The sequence below is a fragment of the Coturnix japonica genome, chromosome 13 (assembly GCF_001577835.2).
Source record: "Coturnix japonica isolate 7356 chromosome 13, Coturnix japonica 2.1, whole genome shotgun sequence".
NCBI lineage: Eukaryota > Metazoa > Chordata > Aves > Galliformes > Phasianidae > Coturnix > Coturnix japonica.
Window position 1 is genome coordinate 10,337,971 of NC_029528.1, and position 12,881 is coordinate 10,350,851.

Genomic DNA, 12,881 nt, shown 5'->3' on the forward strand with positions numbered 1-12,881 from the left:
GTACTTGCTGATCACGTTTCTAAAGCTCATTTGTGATGCTGAGTTTCATCACTTACGTATCAGGTTTTATTTATTTATTTTTAACCTTATTCTTTTTTAAATGATTCATCTTGAGCAAATTTACCAGGCAAAGTCTCTTCATTTCACTGGGAGTGTTGAGGGCACCTCATATAATTTTTAATTGCTCAAAATGGAGGCCAGCAGCCACACAGACCAGATAATGTGAAATTGGAGTGTGAAAGCAGAGATTTCACACATGCACTTCCATCTGTACTGAGAAAGGGAGTGGAGATCAACGATTTCAGTGCACACCCCATCAGCACACAGTCCTCACACAGTAAACCACTGATTTCAGTCTTCTCTCCCATCACATCAAAAGGAGAGGACACTAACAGAGAAAGTTCTGCACCAGGATCACACCTTTTTCAGTCTCTTTCTATACTGATGGATGACCACGGTATTTTGCATGGCTCTTTGAGAAGTCTGTACAAGTGTTCAATGCGTCTTGGAGGCTGTAACACAACAGAAAGCACAACTACAACAGCAGAGGAGCAAGATCACAGGCTGCAACAAGTGAGGATTTGCTCAAACACAGCAGCAATGGGCACAGAAATAAGGAAGCTGCTTACCTTCAGATGGCCTCAGGCAGACAGGGATCTTCAGCAAGATACCCTCAGCTCCACTTCCAACCCTTAAATGAGAGCTGGGAAGGGGTGGATCTTGACTCCATCTCTTCAGGTCACTTGGCTGCAATGCATGTACCTGAGCTCCCCTGGGTTGGCCCTGCCTTCCACCAGGTGCTCCATCACTGCTTCAGGCCATGACTTAGCATTTCCACTACAGAGGCTGACTAAGCTGTTCATACAAAGATAATTACGTCTTTGCTATAAAGATCACTTGTGTTATATGTGGTTATCCAACTATGTGCCGTGGTCCTGAACAGCTTTCCACTGCAGCCATCCACAAGCAGTGCTCCCAACAATTAATCCCCACTGATGGTATGAAATCAGGCAGCCTTTCTCATTTATATCTACAGCTCTTTATTTAGGTACACTACCACAAAATGACAACCTAGTCAGTACAATTAATAGGACACAAGTAACATTAGTGCTACAAGATGATGTAGTTGGAGATTTTCTTATGTTGGCACTTCTTTTCAAACTTTGCATTGCTATAGAATTGCTTTTAATGGGAGGTTCATATATGAGGCCAAGACACTTAGTGGCTACCTGGAATTAAGGAACTCTTTGGGCAATCTTCTTCTCTGTGTTCTGAACTCTTTGGCTTCTCCTTCACTTCCAGGAATGCATGTACTATTCACTTTGTCCACATCTTCATCCCTTCAGTCGGTATTATACTGTAGAAATACACAAGATGGAAAAGGTTCACTCACTGTAATAATAACTGTAGCACTGTAACAATCTGAGGCTGGCTCATTTAAAGCCAAAGCAACCATATTGTTAAGCTGTGCTGTGTAATTTAAACTCTATTTTATAGCTTACTTGTAGCAACTGCATCTTGTGCTCTCCCATCTATTCCAGTTACTGAAAATTAGGGTACTGTTTTTGTTGTGACTTGCTAAATGTGTTTGGTAACTCAAACACATCTGCAGTTAGGGCAAAGTTGCACTGTTTTCAATCCTCTATGTCCCTTCCAAAGCGAATTATCATCAACCTATCCATTAGAAATGCTTGTTAGAATGGAATCTCTTCCCCTGGTGAAGAAAGCATCACTTCTTCCTTGAATTTAAAAAACAAGGAAACAGAACAAAACTTATTTTGTAAAATGAGCTCGAGTTGCAGAAAAGCAATGAATAAATCTTTCAACTAACTTGTAAATAAGTTTTCCTCAGGAAAAAAAAAAAAATTGAAAAAACAGCACTTCCTACCCAGCAGAAGATGGTTTGAGCATTACTGATATCTGAAGAGCGATACTGTTTACAGATTTAATATCTCCTGCAGCCTCTGGATTTGCCTCTGGATGTTTTCAGGTGCTGGGTTTGCTCAGTGGGAGCTCTTCTTTGGTCTTTCCCAGGAGCAGGCTCAGACATTTACTGAGTACTGACACAAAACCCATCTCTCCCTCGAGCTCAAGATAAATAATTTCTCTGGCAAGTTTCCACAGATTTCTGCAGATTCGGTGAACTGTGCCCAGAGGCTGCACTTATGAAACATACAACAAAATGCTGCTGACACTGTTAGATGAGATATTTTCTCCACAAGATGCACAGCCCCACACCAACCTCCTGAGGAACAGCGAGTATTTTTGAACACTTACTCTCTGAACTGCTACCAGCAGCTGGATCCTCACTGTAAAGAGACAGCAGTGAATGTTAGTGCCTCATAAAACATAGATCTCATCTTGGAACTCATAAAACAGGAAACGTGAATAGATCTGACCCCCCTATTTTGAGTTAAAGGACAATTTCCACATGTATGTCCAACCCATCAGTTTTCTGGGTTTTTTTGCCATCTTTTGTTTAACTTTTAATAAAAAATACATTTTAAAAGCTGTTATTAATATACATTAACTGTATTATATATTTTATATGTGGCCCAAGACAATTCCTCTTCATTTATTACAGTCGAGGCAAGGCAAAAAGTTGGGTGCCCATATATAGGATCTGCTTGACTCTTCCTGAGACCAAAGCACAGGACCAGAAGATGTACAGGCATTAGATAAACAACTGCTGCAGAATTATTTCATAAATAAAGAAAGGGGATTTACCTGTCTCACTCAATCTGGTTAGTGAGTAGTCCTAGGAAAAAGATTGAGAAGAATGTTTTACAAAGTTGGCAATGCATTTGTGTCTGTGACTCGGCGCTGTGCACTTGAGAGTATGGGCAGGGATAAACTCAGTGGGAAGGAGGGTGGGCAAACAAAGAAGATGTTTCTCAAAATCAGGATTGACTGTCCAGTGCCTGGCAGTGCAGAGAGAAGAGAATCTGGCTTTACACAGGTTTGGAGCCCTTGCTTTCAACTCAGCCTTACTGCCCCTTCCCTCCTCCCTCTCCATTAGCCCACAGTGCACTCTCAAACCCCCAAATCCCACTCGAGTTCTCACTCTGAACCTCTGTGGGAAGGAACCAGCGCTGGGCACTAAGGGGAGGAGGCTCTGTCCCAATGGGCACGCGCCACTACTGCACCAGGGCAGGACACTCACTGTGCATGCCTTGCAGGTACACGTCCAGGCAGGACAAGCAGTCCTCCATCAGAGTCTGGAAGATGTTGATAGTGGCCTCATTCAGCTCCACCACTGACACGTCCATCTTGCGGATGCTGAACTTGTGATTTGAAATGCTAGGATGCAAGCAGGCATTTCACCATGGAAAGCCATTTGGCATTAAAGATTGAACAAACACTTTTATTAAGAAGGACTCTGCAAAGAGGACAGTGCATTGTGGTGTAAACAACTCCTTGTTAAGGTTAAACAAGTCACAGCTGTTAAAGTTAGCTATTTATTTGGCATTACCTGTTACTTACCAGACCCACAAAGGAACTTTGAAATGCTAAAACAAGAAAGAATGAGCCATAGTATTTTTGTAAGAAGCTGCTTTGACCTACTGCAGGCAGGCTGTCACTGTTCTCTAGCACTATGACTGTCGTGATAAAAAGAAAATGCCAGACATATTAAATGGTATCCAAGCTTCTGGTAAACAACTTGGGTCCCACAGGCTGGATTTTTATATGCAGCAGATCTGTGGGTAATGGAATGCACTGCTGCCAGCATAGGCCCCAGACATGCAGTGATTCTGACTTATCCTTACCGCCCAAGTTTAATCTCAGCTTTAATTGGTGCAAGGTACAGAGATGAGGTCTTAAAATCCAGCTAGATGTTAGAGCTCACCCTTCATGAGACCGAGGAGTTTACTGCAGCAACAGAATCCCTGGTAGATACGTAAATTAACGTACTGACAGTGTGGTTTTGCACCATTGAATTACAACAGGCACCCAGATACCAGCTAGGAAGTGGTAAGTTACAAATTAAATGTATCACTTGAAGGAAAAGGCAAGAGATATGTCAAGCCATTAGGCTTGTTCACAAACAGAGCCCAAATGGAGCCAGTCATCTCTGCTCACACTGCAACTGAGTGTGGGAACGTCACAAATACACAGCTGGGCGAGCACTGCTGTCTGTAACCTGAACCATTATGGTCTCCATCTCTAACAAAAACATTTTTTGCCATTATAAAAGCCAGTAGTTTTCACCAGAATCCAGCAGCCGTGCAGCTAAAGAAGCTACAGCTAAAGGGGCCACTGGAACAGTCAGCAGCTATGCCCCCATCATTGCTAGTTGTGTGGATGTAGTGCCCTTTAGTACAGATGGAATAGGGAGCAGCTTTGCAGAGGGAGTTCAGGACAGGTTTGATCTCAGTTACCCACATCATATTTTTTCAAAGAAGAAAACAAGTGTTTTCAGGTGGAATGTACCTGTCCAGCACCAGTTCAAATTCCTATAATTAAGATTGAAAAGAAGAAGAAGAAAAAGAAATCGTTAGTGTAATTTCCAGATAGGGCAGCTGGCTGAGAAGCAGGTGTATGAACAAAGAACAGCCACTTACTTTGAGGAGGTGGAAACTGTTTGGTTGTTCTCTTATCTTCTGCAAAGTCTGAAGATGTTGCACAAGCTCATCTCTCTTCTCCTCCATCTCTTTCTCCAGTTTGGCACATTCTGCTAGTTGTGATTGGTCACGGGATTGAATATCACTGAGGATATTCTCCTCTTTCTTATTTATCTGTGTCTTTATTGCTTCAAACATGCTTTGCACCAGAGAAGTCACTGCTTTCATACTGGTCTAAATGAAGAGATAAGAAAACGGTGCACTGGCTCAGGCACACAACTAGGGGTCTCTACTAGGTTTGTATCTGTGCTTTCAGCTCTCTTTAGAAGGAAGCAGACAATAAGCATTTGCTTAGATTATCTGATAAACACAAAAGATTATGAAAATTGCCCTGTTGTAGTAACAAAATCAGACAAAATTCAGCTAGCAATGTAAGAACCATTATATAATGCTATGCACAGACCGTGGTGTGCAAATGACTATATAGTGAGCACCACTCCTAATTAATTAATTCTTACAAATAGCCAAACTAGATCCTAAACCCAAATAACCACATGTTAAAAAGTAGTAGAGTTGTAAAGAATTGGTTTGCAACCCTGTGCAGCCCTGGCTTGAAATTGCTGTCACAAAGCAGTTTCTATACCACCACCTGTACAGGGCTGTGCCTGATGTTTTCAGTAATTATTGGAGTACCTTTGCAGGTGAACCTCCCAGAACAACTTGCTGAAGGTGACACCACAGTATTACGTTCATTCATTGCTTAGAAATCATAGAGGAAAGATGCTCTGAATGAGCTGCAACCTGGGCACAAACCTCGATCTGATTCTTGTTTTGCTGAAGCTCCTCGAGGGCGACAGATACATCACTTTTGTATCTCTGCAGCTTATCCATAGCGTGAGGGAGGTCATCCTAGCAGAAGAAAGAGCACTGAACTTCACAACAGGGGAGCAGTATGGATCTTTTTAAACCAGGCCAGCAGTTTGTGGCACTGCTTAAGCAGAGTGTGCCTGCTTTCTCCAGCACTGTGCTTACAGTGAGCCATAAAATAATCTGTTTACTTGCCTCCTCATAAAGGTAGGGCAAAACTGCAAAACCAATATAATTCTTCAAGTCTTTCATGCCAGTGTTTAGTTTTTATGTATGTGCGACTTTATACATGGCAGATGAATCAATTAAAAATCGTCCCTTTGGATAAGTAAATTTCACTTTAAATAAATCAATCTCACAGTATCTGTTCAAGTTCTGTTCCTGTGAGAACCACTGCATGTGCCTTAATGTAAACCAAATCCTTGGTTTTTACATCTGTCAGCACTTGTGGCATCTGTGAGCAAGGTAACAAGCAACCATCTTTTCAGGACATAATTATTAGTACTTACTCACCCAGCTGCTTACTTTGATACAAGTCACTGAATGCTATTATAACATGATTGCAGGTTTCTGGGTGATGTTAGATCTTGTTATTCAGGGATGAGGCAGGCTCTAGTTTCCTGCCCTCCCACCCCAACCCATACCCATCTGCCCCCATGCCCATGCTCTGCAGTGAAACATGGGAGGCTCTGGGGAGAGGAGAGAGAGGAGAACCGCTTACCATCCTCATGTCATGGGCCACCTTCAGGGTGACGATCTTGTGGCCCTCGTGGCACCCCGCCATGAAGCACAGCACGCAGATGAACAGCCTCTCATCCTGACAGAAGTACTCGAGGACCTTGCCGTGCTCCCGGCACCTCCACTCCTCCATCGAGTCACCTGTGCCCACCTCCACCAGGACGTGGTCCCTGTAGGAAGCCTTGGTGTTGTGCTTGTCCAGGTGGGCCTGGCACAGGGAGGCGTCACAGATCAGGCACAACTTCACGGCCGGCTTGGGATCATCAAGGCAGAAGTCACAGGGAACCACTTTCCCTTTCTCCATTGCAATGCCATCATCCTGCTTCTCTTTGTTGGCCAGATGTGCCTCCACAATGCTGCACAGATGGAAGCTATTTTGCAGCTCCAGGATGGGCCCCAGCTCGACCCTACACAGCGGGCAGGAATATGGGGCCTTGTCCTGCCGCTGGGCACTGAGCACCTTCTGGATACACTGCCTGCAGAAACTGTGACCACAGCAGAGAGACACAGGGTTCCTGTACGTGGACAGGCAGATGGAACAGCTGAGTTCGTCATCTAAGCTGGAAGATGCTCCGAATTCTTCCTTAGTTTTTGCCATGGCTGCTCGGCTTCATGACACACCCTCTGTGAGAAACGAAACTGAAAGGCTGCCTATTGCACAGCTCCAGTCCAAGGCTCAGCCCAGAGCTTGCAGCCCTGCCTCCTCTGCAGCTCCACCTCCTGCAGCCCTGCCTCCTGCGGGGAAGCAAAATGCTTCCCTATCCAAGGCCTGTCATCAGCAGTTCACCTGCAGCCCCCAGGCCAAGTGAACCCTGGATATGATGTACCAGAGCCCAGCTGCAGCAAGTCAGGAGTTCTCTGCTTGGTCACATCTTCCTCACCAAGCACCATCATCCTGCTGGGGAACAGCCCCATGGCAGTGCAGTGCAGGACAGGGAGGTAAAAGCTGGTGCACTAGAGCAGAGATTGGCATTGCTGCTTGCGAGTGCTGTAGCATTAACACTGTGCCATATACTTTGCAATAGACTAGATTACCACCAAGTTTTGAGAGCAAAATTACTTTAATAATATCCATCCAACATAGCAATCCATACAGTTGAGCTGAGCAGAAGTACAACAGTGAAACAAAACCAGAAAAAACCCGAGGAGATATATTTAATGGTAGAGCCCAATTTTCTCATTCTCTCAACTCAGCCCATTGCTGCAAAACACCAGAACCTTGTTATAGCTCAGGAGCAGACTGCAAGCAGGCCCAGCCTGGTTTATACTGTGCCAGGGTGGCAGAGTCTGTACAGCTGCAGCCCCACAATGTAGAGAACCAAGGCACAGAAAGGCAAGGCAGCCTTGTCCCCACGACACTATGGGAGTGAAAGGGAGCCATTAGAAACGCTGAAGGTAGCATGGACAGGATAGCTTATGGGGATGGTTACTGTAGCTATGGGTACATACCTGCTAGAAAAGCCTGAACCTTCCTTGCCAGACACATACAAAAAGGACACTGTCTTTCTTTCACAGTCTAGCTCTACCCTGATCATTCTGATGTCTGTTATCCGAAACGGGGCATTAATATCTTTGCCATCTGGGAACACACTGAGAAGATGAAAAGAATATTCCACATAGCACTGAAAATAGTTATTACCGACACCCACTTTCCAGCGTGATGACTTAGAGGTGATCACCTCCCAGAAGTGCCGACCACTCTGGAAGTACTGGGTGCTGTACACCCAGAATGGCACGTTGTTCAGCACAAAGGGTAAGCTAACGAGTGGGTGAAGTGGCTTGACTACTCTGAGCACCTTGTCTTCTACATGAAGTCCACTTGCTTGACATGATTTGAAAGTCAGATGTTCATGAACTATAAAAAAAAAAAAATACATGTTATGGCTCACAGTGTTGTGCAATCAGCATACATCTCCATTGCTAGAAAGAAGGGTGAAAGAAATCTTGAACTCACCAAAGCATATTCATTAAATTCTGCAGCTCTCTTAACTACTCCTACATAGTTCTAAAGGGAGTGAATATCAGGTCCCAAGAAATATCGCTGTTTCACAACTTTAACACAACTTTCACTTTTTGTTTCCAACTACAGCAGCTCCATCATTATCCTGCAGAGCTTCACTATGCATCCTAAAAAGCTCACTGCATTAATCCCCATGCACGTTTTATATAATATCATTTGCTTACAATCATTTGAAGCCATTTCCTAAAGCACTGAAGAATACCCTGAGCATCAGCTGCTGCAGACAGTTAATCCTGCCCTGTTTTCCTTCATACTCTCTCTTTCAGGTAACATATTGCAGCAATTTCTACTCTATAAGTTCTCCCTTCAGCAGCTGTGAGTTGACAACTAAACATCTGCACCTCGTGGCACACAGCTCATTTTAATGGGGTGCATCTGAGTCCCAGAGCACTGACACTCAGAACAAGCTCCCCTTTTTTTGCACACGTGAGAAAGTAATCAAATACATTATCAGTAATCAGCTCTAGAGGTAGTTGGTGTACTTGCTGTACAGCCCTTCCTTAAACATGCTTTGTTGGCTTCTCTGTCTTACCTCACTTAGTGAAATAGTCACTTACCAGGTGATGATTCCTCTGAGGGCACTGTGTCCACGATTAATTGGGCATAAGGCTGGAGAAGCTCTTGAATGGTCTCTTTTATTGATCCATCCATAGCACTGAGCAGCTCTGCCAGTTCTACATCATCTTTACTAGGAACTTGTTCCCGCTTCCTAGAACATACAGAAAGGCATCAGAACAGCAGTGAGTCACGGGAAGATGTTACCAATCCCAATGCTAAGCAAACAGCTGAGCCAAGCACAGGGCAATACAGCGCTGGGGACAACTCTGACTGTCTGAGCTCATCCATTCTTTCCCCGTCCACACAAGCACCTTAATATTCACAAACTGTCCTGAGCTGGTCTCAAGAATGGGTGTCGATAGTTCAGCAAATGCAGTCATGCTGAATGTGGAGATTCATACACAACATCAGCTAAAATTCTGGGGCTTCTCTTTCAGAGACCCGGAGAAAGGTGCCCAGTGTGTGGTCAGAGTGCTGAAACAGGCAGCTGCCAGGAGCCCAGCATGAGCATGGGAAGCTGGGGTCTGCCCTGTGTGCCAGGTGGGCAGACAGCCTGGGACTGAGGGAGGGTCAGCCATCAGCAGCTAAGTGAAATGCACCAGCAGACCAGCAGTGAGGAGCTTACCTGGCTTGTACTGCTGACAGACCCTGAAAGAAAAGGAAATTTGAAAGCAGGATTAGCACAGTACAAGCAAAGGCCAACTCAAGTGCTGCAGTATCTCTGGGAAGGGCTGTGAGGTACCTTAATGAAGAGCACTGGATCCTTCTGATTCCTCAGTGCCTCCAACTCCCGCACATCACTGCTGACAGCATCCTTCATCTCTTTGTGTTCTTTTATCCATGTCTCAGTGTGAGAAAGCTGTTTCTCCTCAATGTTTCTGATGGCTCCCAAGATCTCTGCTTTTCTTCTATCCAGCTGCTCACAAATCGCATTGAAGGAGTTCTCCAGATGATTCCTGTGCGAACTTTCCAGTGCCTTTCAAGAAAACAGTTGCAAAGCTGTTAGGGATGGAATGTTACACTTTCCATGCTATCTCTTGCTTAGAAAGGAGCCTGGTCATTTCCTCACTTAGAGAAGCATCAACTCTTTTAACCCCACCTCTATCACCTTCTTAGATGCACAGACTAGCCTCATAGGATTTCTTGTTGTAAAGAGGATTAAAATCACCGTAAGACGGTTTATATCTTTCCCCTAACGATTTTAGAACAGGCAAATTGAAGGAAGCTGGAAAAAGAAATCACCACCCACCTAAAAGGGAGTATGGTCTCAACAGCAGCGTTCAAGTTCACCTGTCCTTTGTAACCTGAAAAAATGTACTTGCCAGTCTTATAAGAAAGTTGTACAACAGCCAGGAAACCCAGAAAGTAACTGAGAAAGCAACCAGGAACTGAAGAGGTTTGAGATCAAGTGTCAAGGAATGAGGAAGAAAAAAGAGCAAAACAAACCCTAATCAGCTTTGAACACAAACCAGCCTCTAAGTGCTATGGGATCGTGGAACAAACCTTTATCTTTCCCTGGTGTGCCAGCAGATTTTCCAAGCTTTCATTCACTGCAGCTTCGTGAGTTTTCAGTGTTTGCAGAGTTTCAGGAAAATCATTCTGAGGAAACAATGAGGGGGATGTATGAGGAACAAGATGGGCAGTGTTATGGAGATGGGGGAGCTCAGACCCAGAAGAACTTTGTTCACTGTTCAGTCTCATGACAAATCAGCATAAAAGCTTCACTGGAAGATTCTGCCCCTGAACAGAACTCACAATTGTGAGTGTGGGGAATACACTTTCACAACAAAAACCACCCATGCACAACAGCCACATGGAAAGCTACTTTCTACTGGTGGCAGCTTCTTTTTTGTCACACTGCCATTAGCTCTCACTGCACAAACACAGCTGAGGATGATACTCCTGTCTAAAGATCGAGGACTAAAAGCAAAGCCACAAACACTTGGTCCCATTGACTGCACATGAGACTGTTTTACAGCCCAAGGGGCAAGCCCAGAGGCAGCCTGGGGCAAAGCCCACACCCAAAGCCAGGTATCCCAAGATGGGAGCCTGCACACCTGAAGCCCAAGAGATGTCCTGGCCTCACACTGTGGGCAGCTCTCCATATCCCAGATCCCCAGGTTTTCCCTCGAGCAGCCCCAGCCTGGGCAGCTGTCCTGGCAGCCTCTTACCTGTGCCTGGTCAAAAGCCTCTTCCACACTGATGATCTCATGGCTCTTGTGGGAGCTGGTGGCACAGCACAGAATGCAGACACAGACTGAGTCTGTCACACAGTAGCATTCCAGCAACTTGCCATGCTGGGAACATCTCCTTTCTGCCAAAACACCAGCATCACAGGGCTCCACCAGGACGTGGCTTGCCAGGAAAGCCTTCGTGCTGTGCTTGCCCAGGTGGGCCTGGCACATGGAGGACTCGCAGGTCATGCATGTCTTCACTGCTGGCTGAGGCTCCCTGAGGCAGAAATCACACAGGATCTCCTCATGACTCAAGTCTGAACTTTCTTCCTTCCTCCACACTTCATCTTCACTTTCTTCTTCATATTTTGGTTCCTCTTCAATAGCGGCAATAGGAAAATCACTAGTGCTGAAAAACTTCTGCACAATGCTGCGGAGCTGGATGTTGGGGTGCAGCTCCATAGGAGGGGCTCCCTGGACTCCGCACAGCGGGCAGCTGAAGAGGCTCTGCGGGTGGTGATGATTGAGGAGCAGACTCTGGATGCACTCCTCGCAGAAGCTGTGGCCACAGCTGAGGCACACAGGGTTCCTGTAAACGTCCAGGCAGACAGAACAGATCAGCTCTTCCCGTAGCTCCTCCAGCATCTGCAGCTCTGCCATGGCGCCTGCAAAACGCACAACTCAACAGGGCAAAGGCCAGAGCGAAAACAGAGCTGCGGAAGTGAACTGGCTGCGAGCTGGCTGGGCGGGGACCAGGAACTGTAGATACTTCCCCCAAGGATGCAGTGCCCCATCGGGGTTACAGCTCTCCTTCAATCACTGCTGGAGCTACCCTGCCCCTAGAACAATCTCCCAGAGCAGCAGCTGGAGCTGAGTGCAATAAATAGGCAGCCCTCCTTAAACGGGAAGAGCAACTGTACCCAGCCCTGGTGGGATGATGCAGGTGTTTTTCAGTAACTCCCAGCATGATTTTGTCCATCATTTTCCCAGGCACTGAAGTGAGACTGACAGGCCTGTAACTACCAAGGCCACCTTTCTTGGCCTTTTTGAAGTCTAGAAAGTTTGCCAGCTTCCCATCACGTAAAACTTCTCCAGATTCCAAAGACCATTGAAAAATCATTGGGAGAGGTCTCATTATGACACTGGCCAGCTTTCTGAACAGCCCAGGATGAATCCCACAGTGTCCTCTGGTCTTATGTATATATCAAAGTGGAGCAGCAAATCCTGCACAAGATTGAGGTTGGCTGGGATTTGATCATAACTACAGTCCTCCAACTTCAGTGCACCTGGGATGCCAGAGCCTATCATCAGTGCTGAGAATAGAGGCAAGGAAAGCATTCAACATCTTTGCTTTGTCTGTGTTCCTGTTTGCAAGACAACTTTTCTCATCAAGAGAACCAGCATTCACTTTGCTCCTTCGTTTGTTGTTAACTTTAAAAAACAAAACAAAACAACCTCTGTATTGTCCCCCACACTACTGGCCAGCTTCAAGTCTAATTGAGCTTTGGCCACATGAATTTTCTCTCTAAAGAGGTGAAGAGCATCCTCGTAGTCTTCTCCTGACACCTGACTTTGCTTCCAGTGGCCATGCGCTTTCTGCCTAAGCTTTAGCAGAAGATCCCTGTTCAGCCAAGCTGGCCTTCTGCCCCACTTACTTGATTTCCAGCATTTTGGAATTGCCTGTTCCTGTGCTCTCAGGAGGTGGTACTTAAAAAGTGACCAGCACTGATGGACCCCAATGCCTTCAAAAGCAGTTTCCTAGAGGACCTTACTAATAAATTCCCTGAACAGACTAAACTCTGCTCTCTCCATTGAGGTTTTAGTGGCAGATTTCCAAAGATTCTACATTTGACCACCTCATGGTCCCTGTGGCCAAGATGGCCACCAATCACCACTTCATCCACTAGACCTTCTTTGGGCAGGTGCCAGCCAGACAAGGTCAGCATCACAAGTTGTCCCTGT

At 45.6% G+C, this 12,881-nt stretch overlaps 2 protein-coding genes across 4 annotated transcripts; both read right to left on the bottom strand.

Annotated features, from left to right (window-relative positions):
* Positions 1-1,016: 1,016 nt before the first annotated feature.
* On the bottom strand, positions 1,017-6,833 carry LOC107320352 (E3 ubiquitin-protein ligase TRIM8-like). Of its 3 annotated transcripts, XM_015876099.2 has the most exons (8): positions 6,151-6,829; positions 5,376-5,471; positions 4,563-4,796; positions 4,432-4,454; positions 3,164-3,300; positions 2,728-2,758; positions 2,278-2,309; positions 1,017-1,357 (listed from the first exon to the last, which is right to left on the bottom strand). In XM_015876099.2, exons 1-6 carry the CDS (start codon positions 6,763-6,765, stop codon positions 2,733-2,735), a joined length of 1,131 nt encoding a protein of 376 aa, XP_015731585.1. In that variant the 5' UTR covers positions 6,766-6,829; the 3' UTR covers positions 1,017-1,357; positions 2,278-2,309; positions 2,728-2,732. The 3 variants fall into 3 exon arrangements, with proteins under 3 accessions (XP_015731585.1, XP_015731586.1, XP_015731587.1); XM_015876100.2 differs by lacking the exon at positions 5,376-5,471 and having other exon boundaries at positions 6,151-6,833; XM_015876101.2 differs by lacking the exons at positions 1,017-1,357; positions 2,278-2,309; positions 2,728-2,758 and having other exon boundaries at positions 3,186-3,300; positions 4,384-4,454; positions 6,151-6,833.
* A 376-nt stretch (positions 6,834-7,209) lies between these two features.
* On the bottom strand, positions 7,210-12,629 carry LOC107320350 (probable E3 ubiquitin-protein ligase MID2). Its single transcript, XM_015876095.1, has 6 exons — positions 10,917-12,629; positions 10,249-10,344; positions 9,488-9,721; positions 9,371-9,393; positions 8,745-8,896; positions 7,210-8,022 (listed from the first exon to the last, which is right to left on the bottom strand). Exons 1-6 carry the CDS (start codon positions 11,577-11,579, stop codon positions 7,526-7,528), a joined length of 1,665 nt encoding a protein of 554 aa, XP_015731581.1. The 5' UTR covers positions 11,580-12,629; the 3' UTR covers positions 7,210-7,525.
* Between the last annotated feature and the right edge of the window lie 252 nt (positions 12,630-12,881).

Excerpts from the sequence above, each read along its gene's own strand:
- LOC107320350 (XM_015876095.1), bottom strand. The coding sequence starts at position 11,579 with ATGGCAGAGCTGCAGATGCTGGAGGAGCTACGGGAAGAGCTGATCTGT. Across the intron at positions 9,722-10,248 it reads CACACCAGGGAAAGATAAAG|GCACTGGAAAGTTCGCACAG; the intron begins GTTTGTTCCACG and ends TTTTCTTGAAAG. Across the intron at positions 8,897-9,370 it reads CTGTCAGCAGTACAAGCCAG|GAAGCGGGAACAAGTTCCTA; the intron begins GTAAGCTCCTCA and ends TGTATGTTCTAG.
- LOC107320352 (XM_015876099.2), bottom strand. The coding sequence starts at position 6,765 with ATGGCAAAAACTAAGGAAGAATTCGGAGCATCTTCCAGCTTAGATGAC. Across the intron at positions 5,472-6,150 it reads TGGCCCATGACATGAGGATG|GATGACCTCCCTCACGCTAT; the intron begins GTAAGCGGTTCT and ends TTCTTCTGCTAG. Across the intron at positions 4,455-4,562 it reads ACAGTTTCCACCTCCTCAAA|GAATTTGAACTGGTGCTGGA; the intron begins GTAAGTGGCTGT and ends TCTTAATTATAG.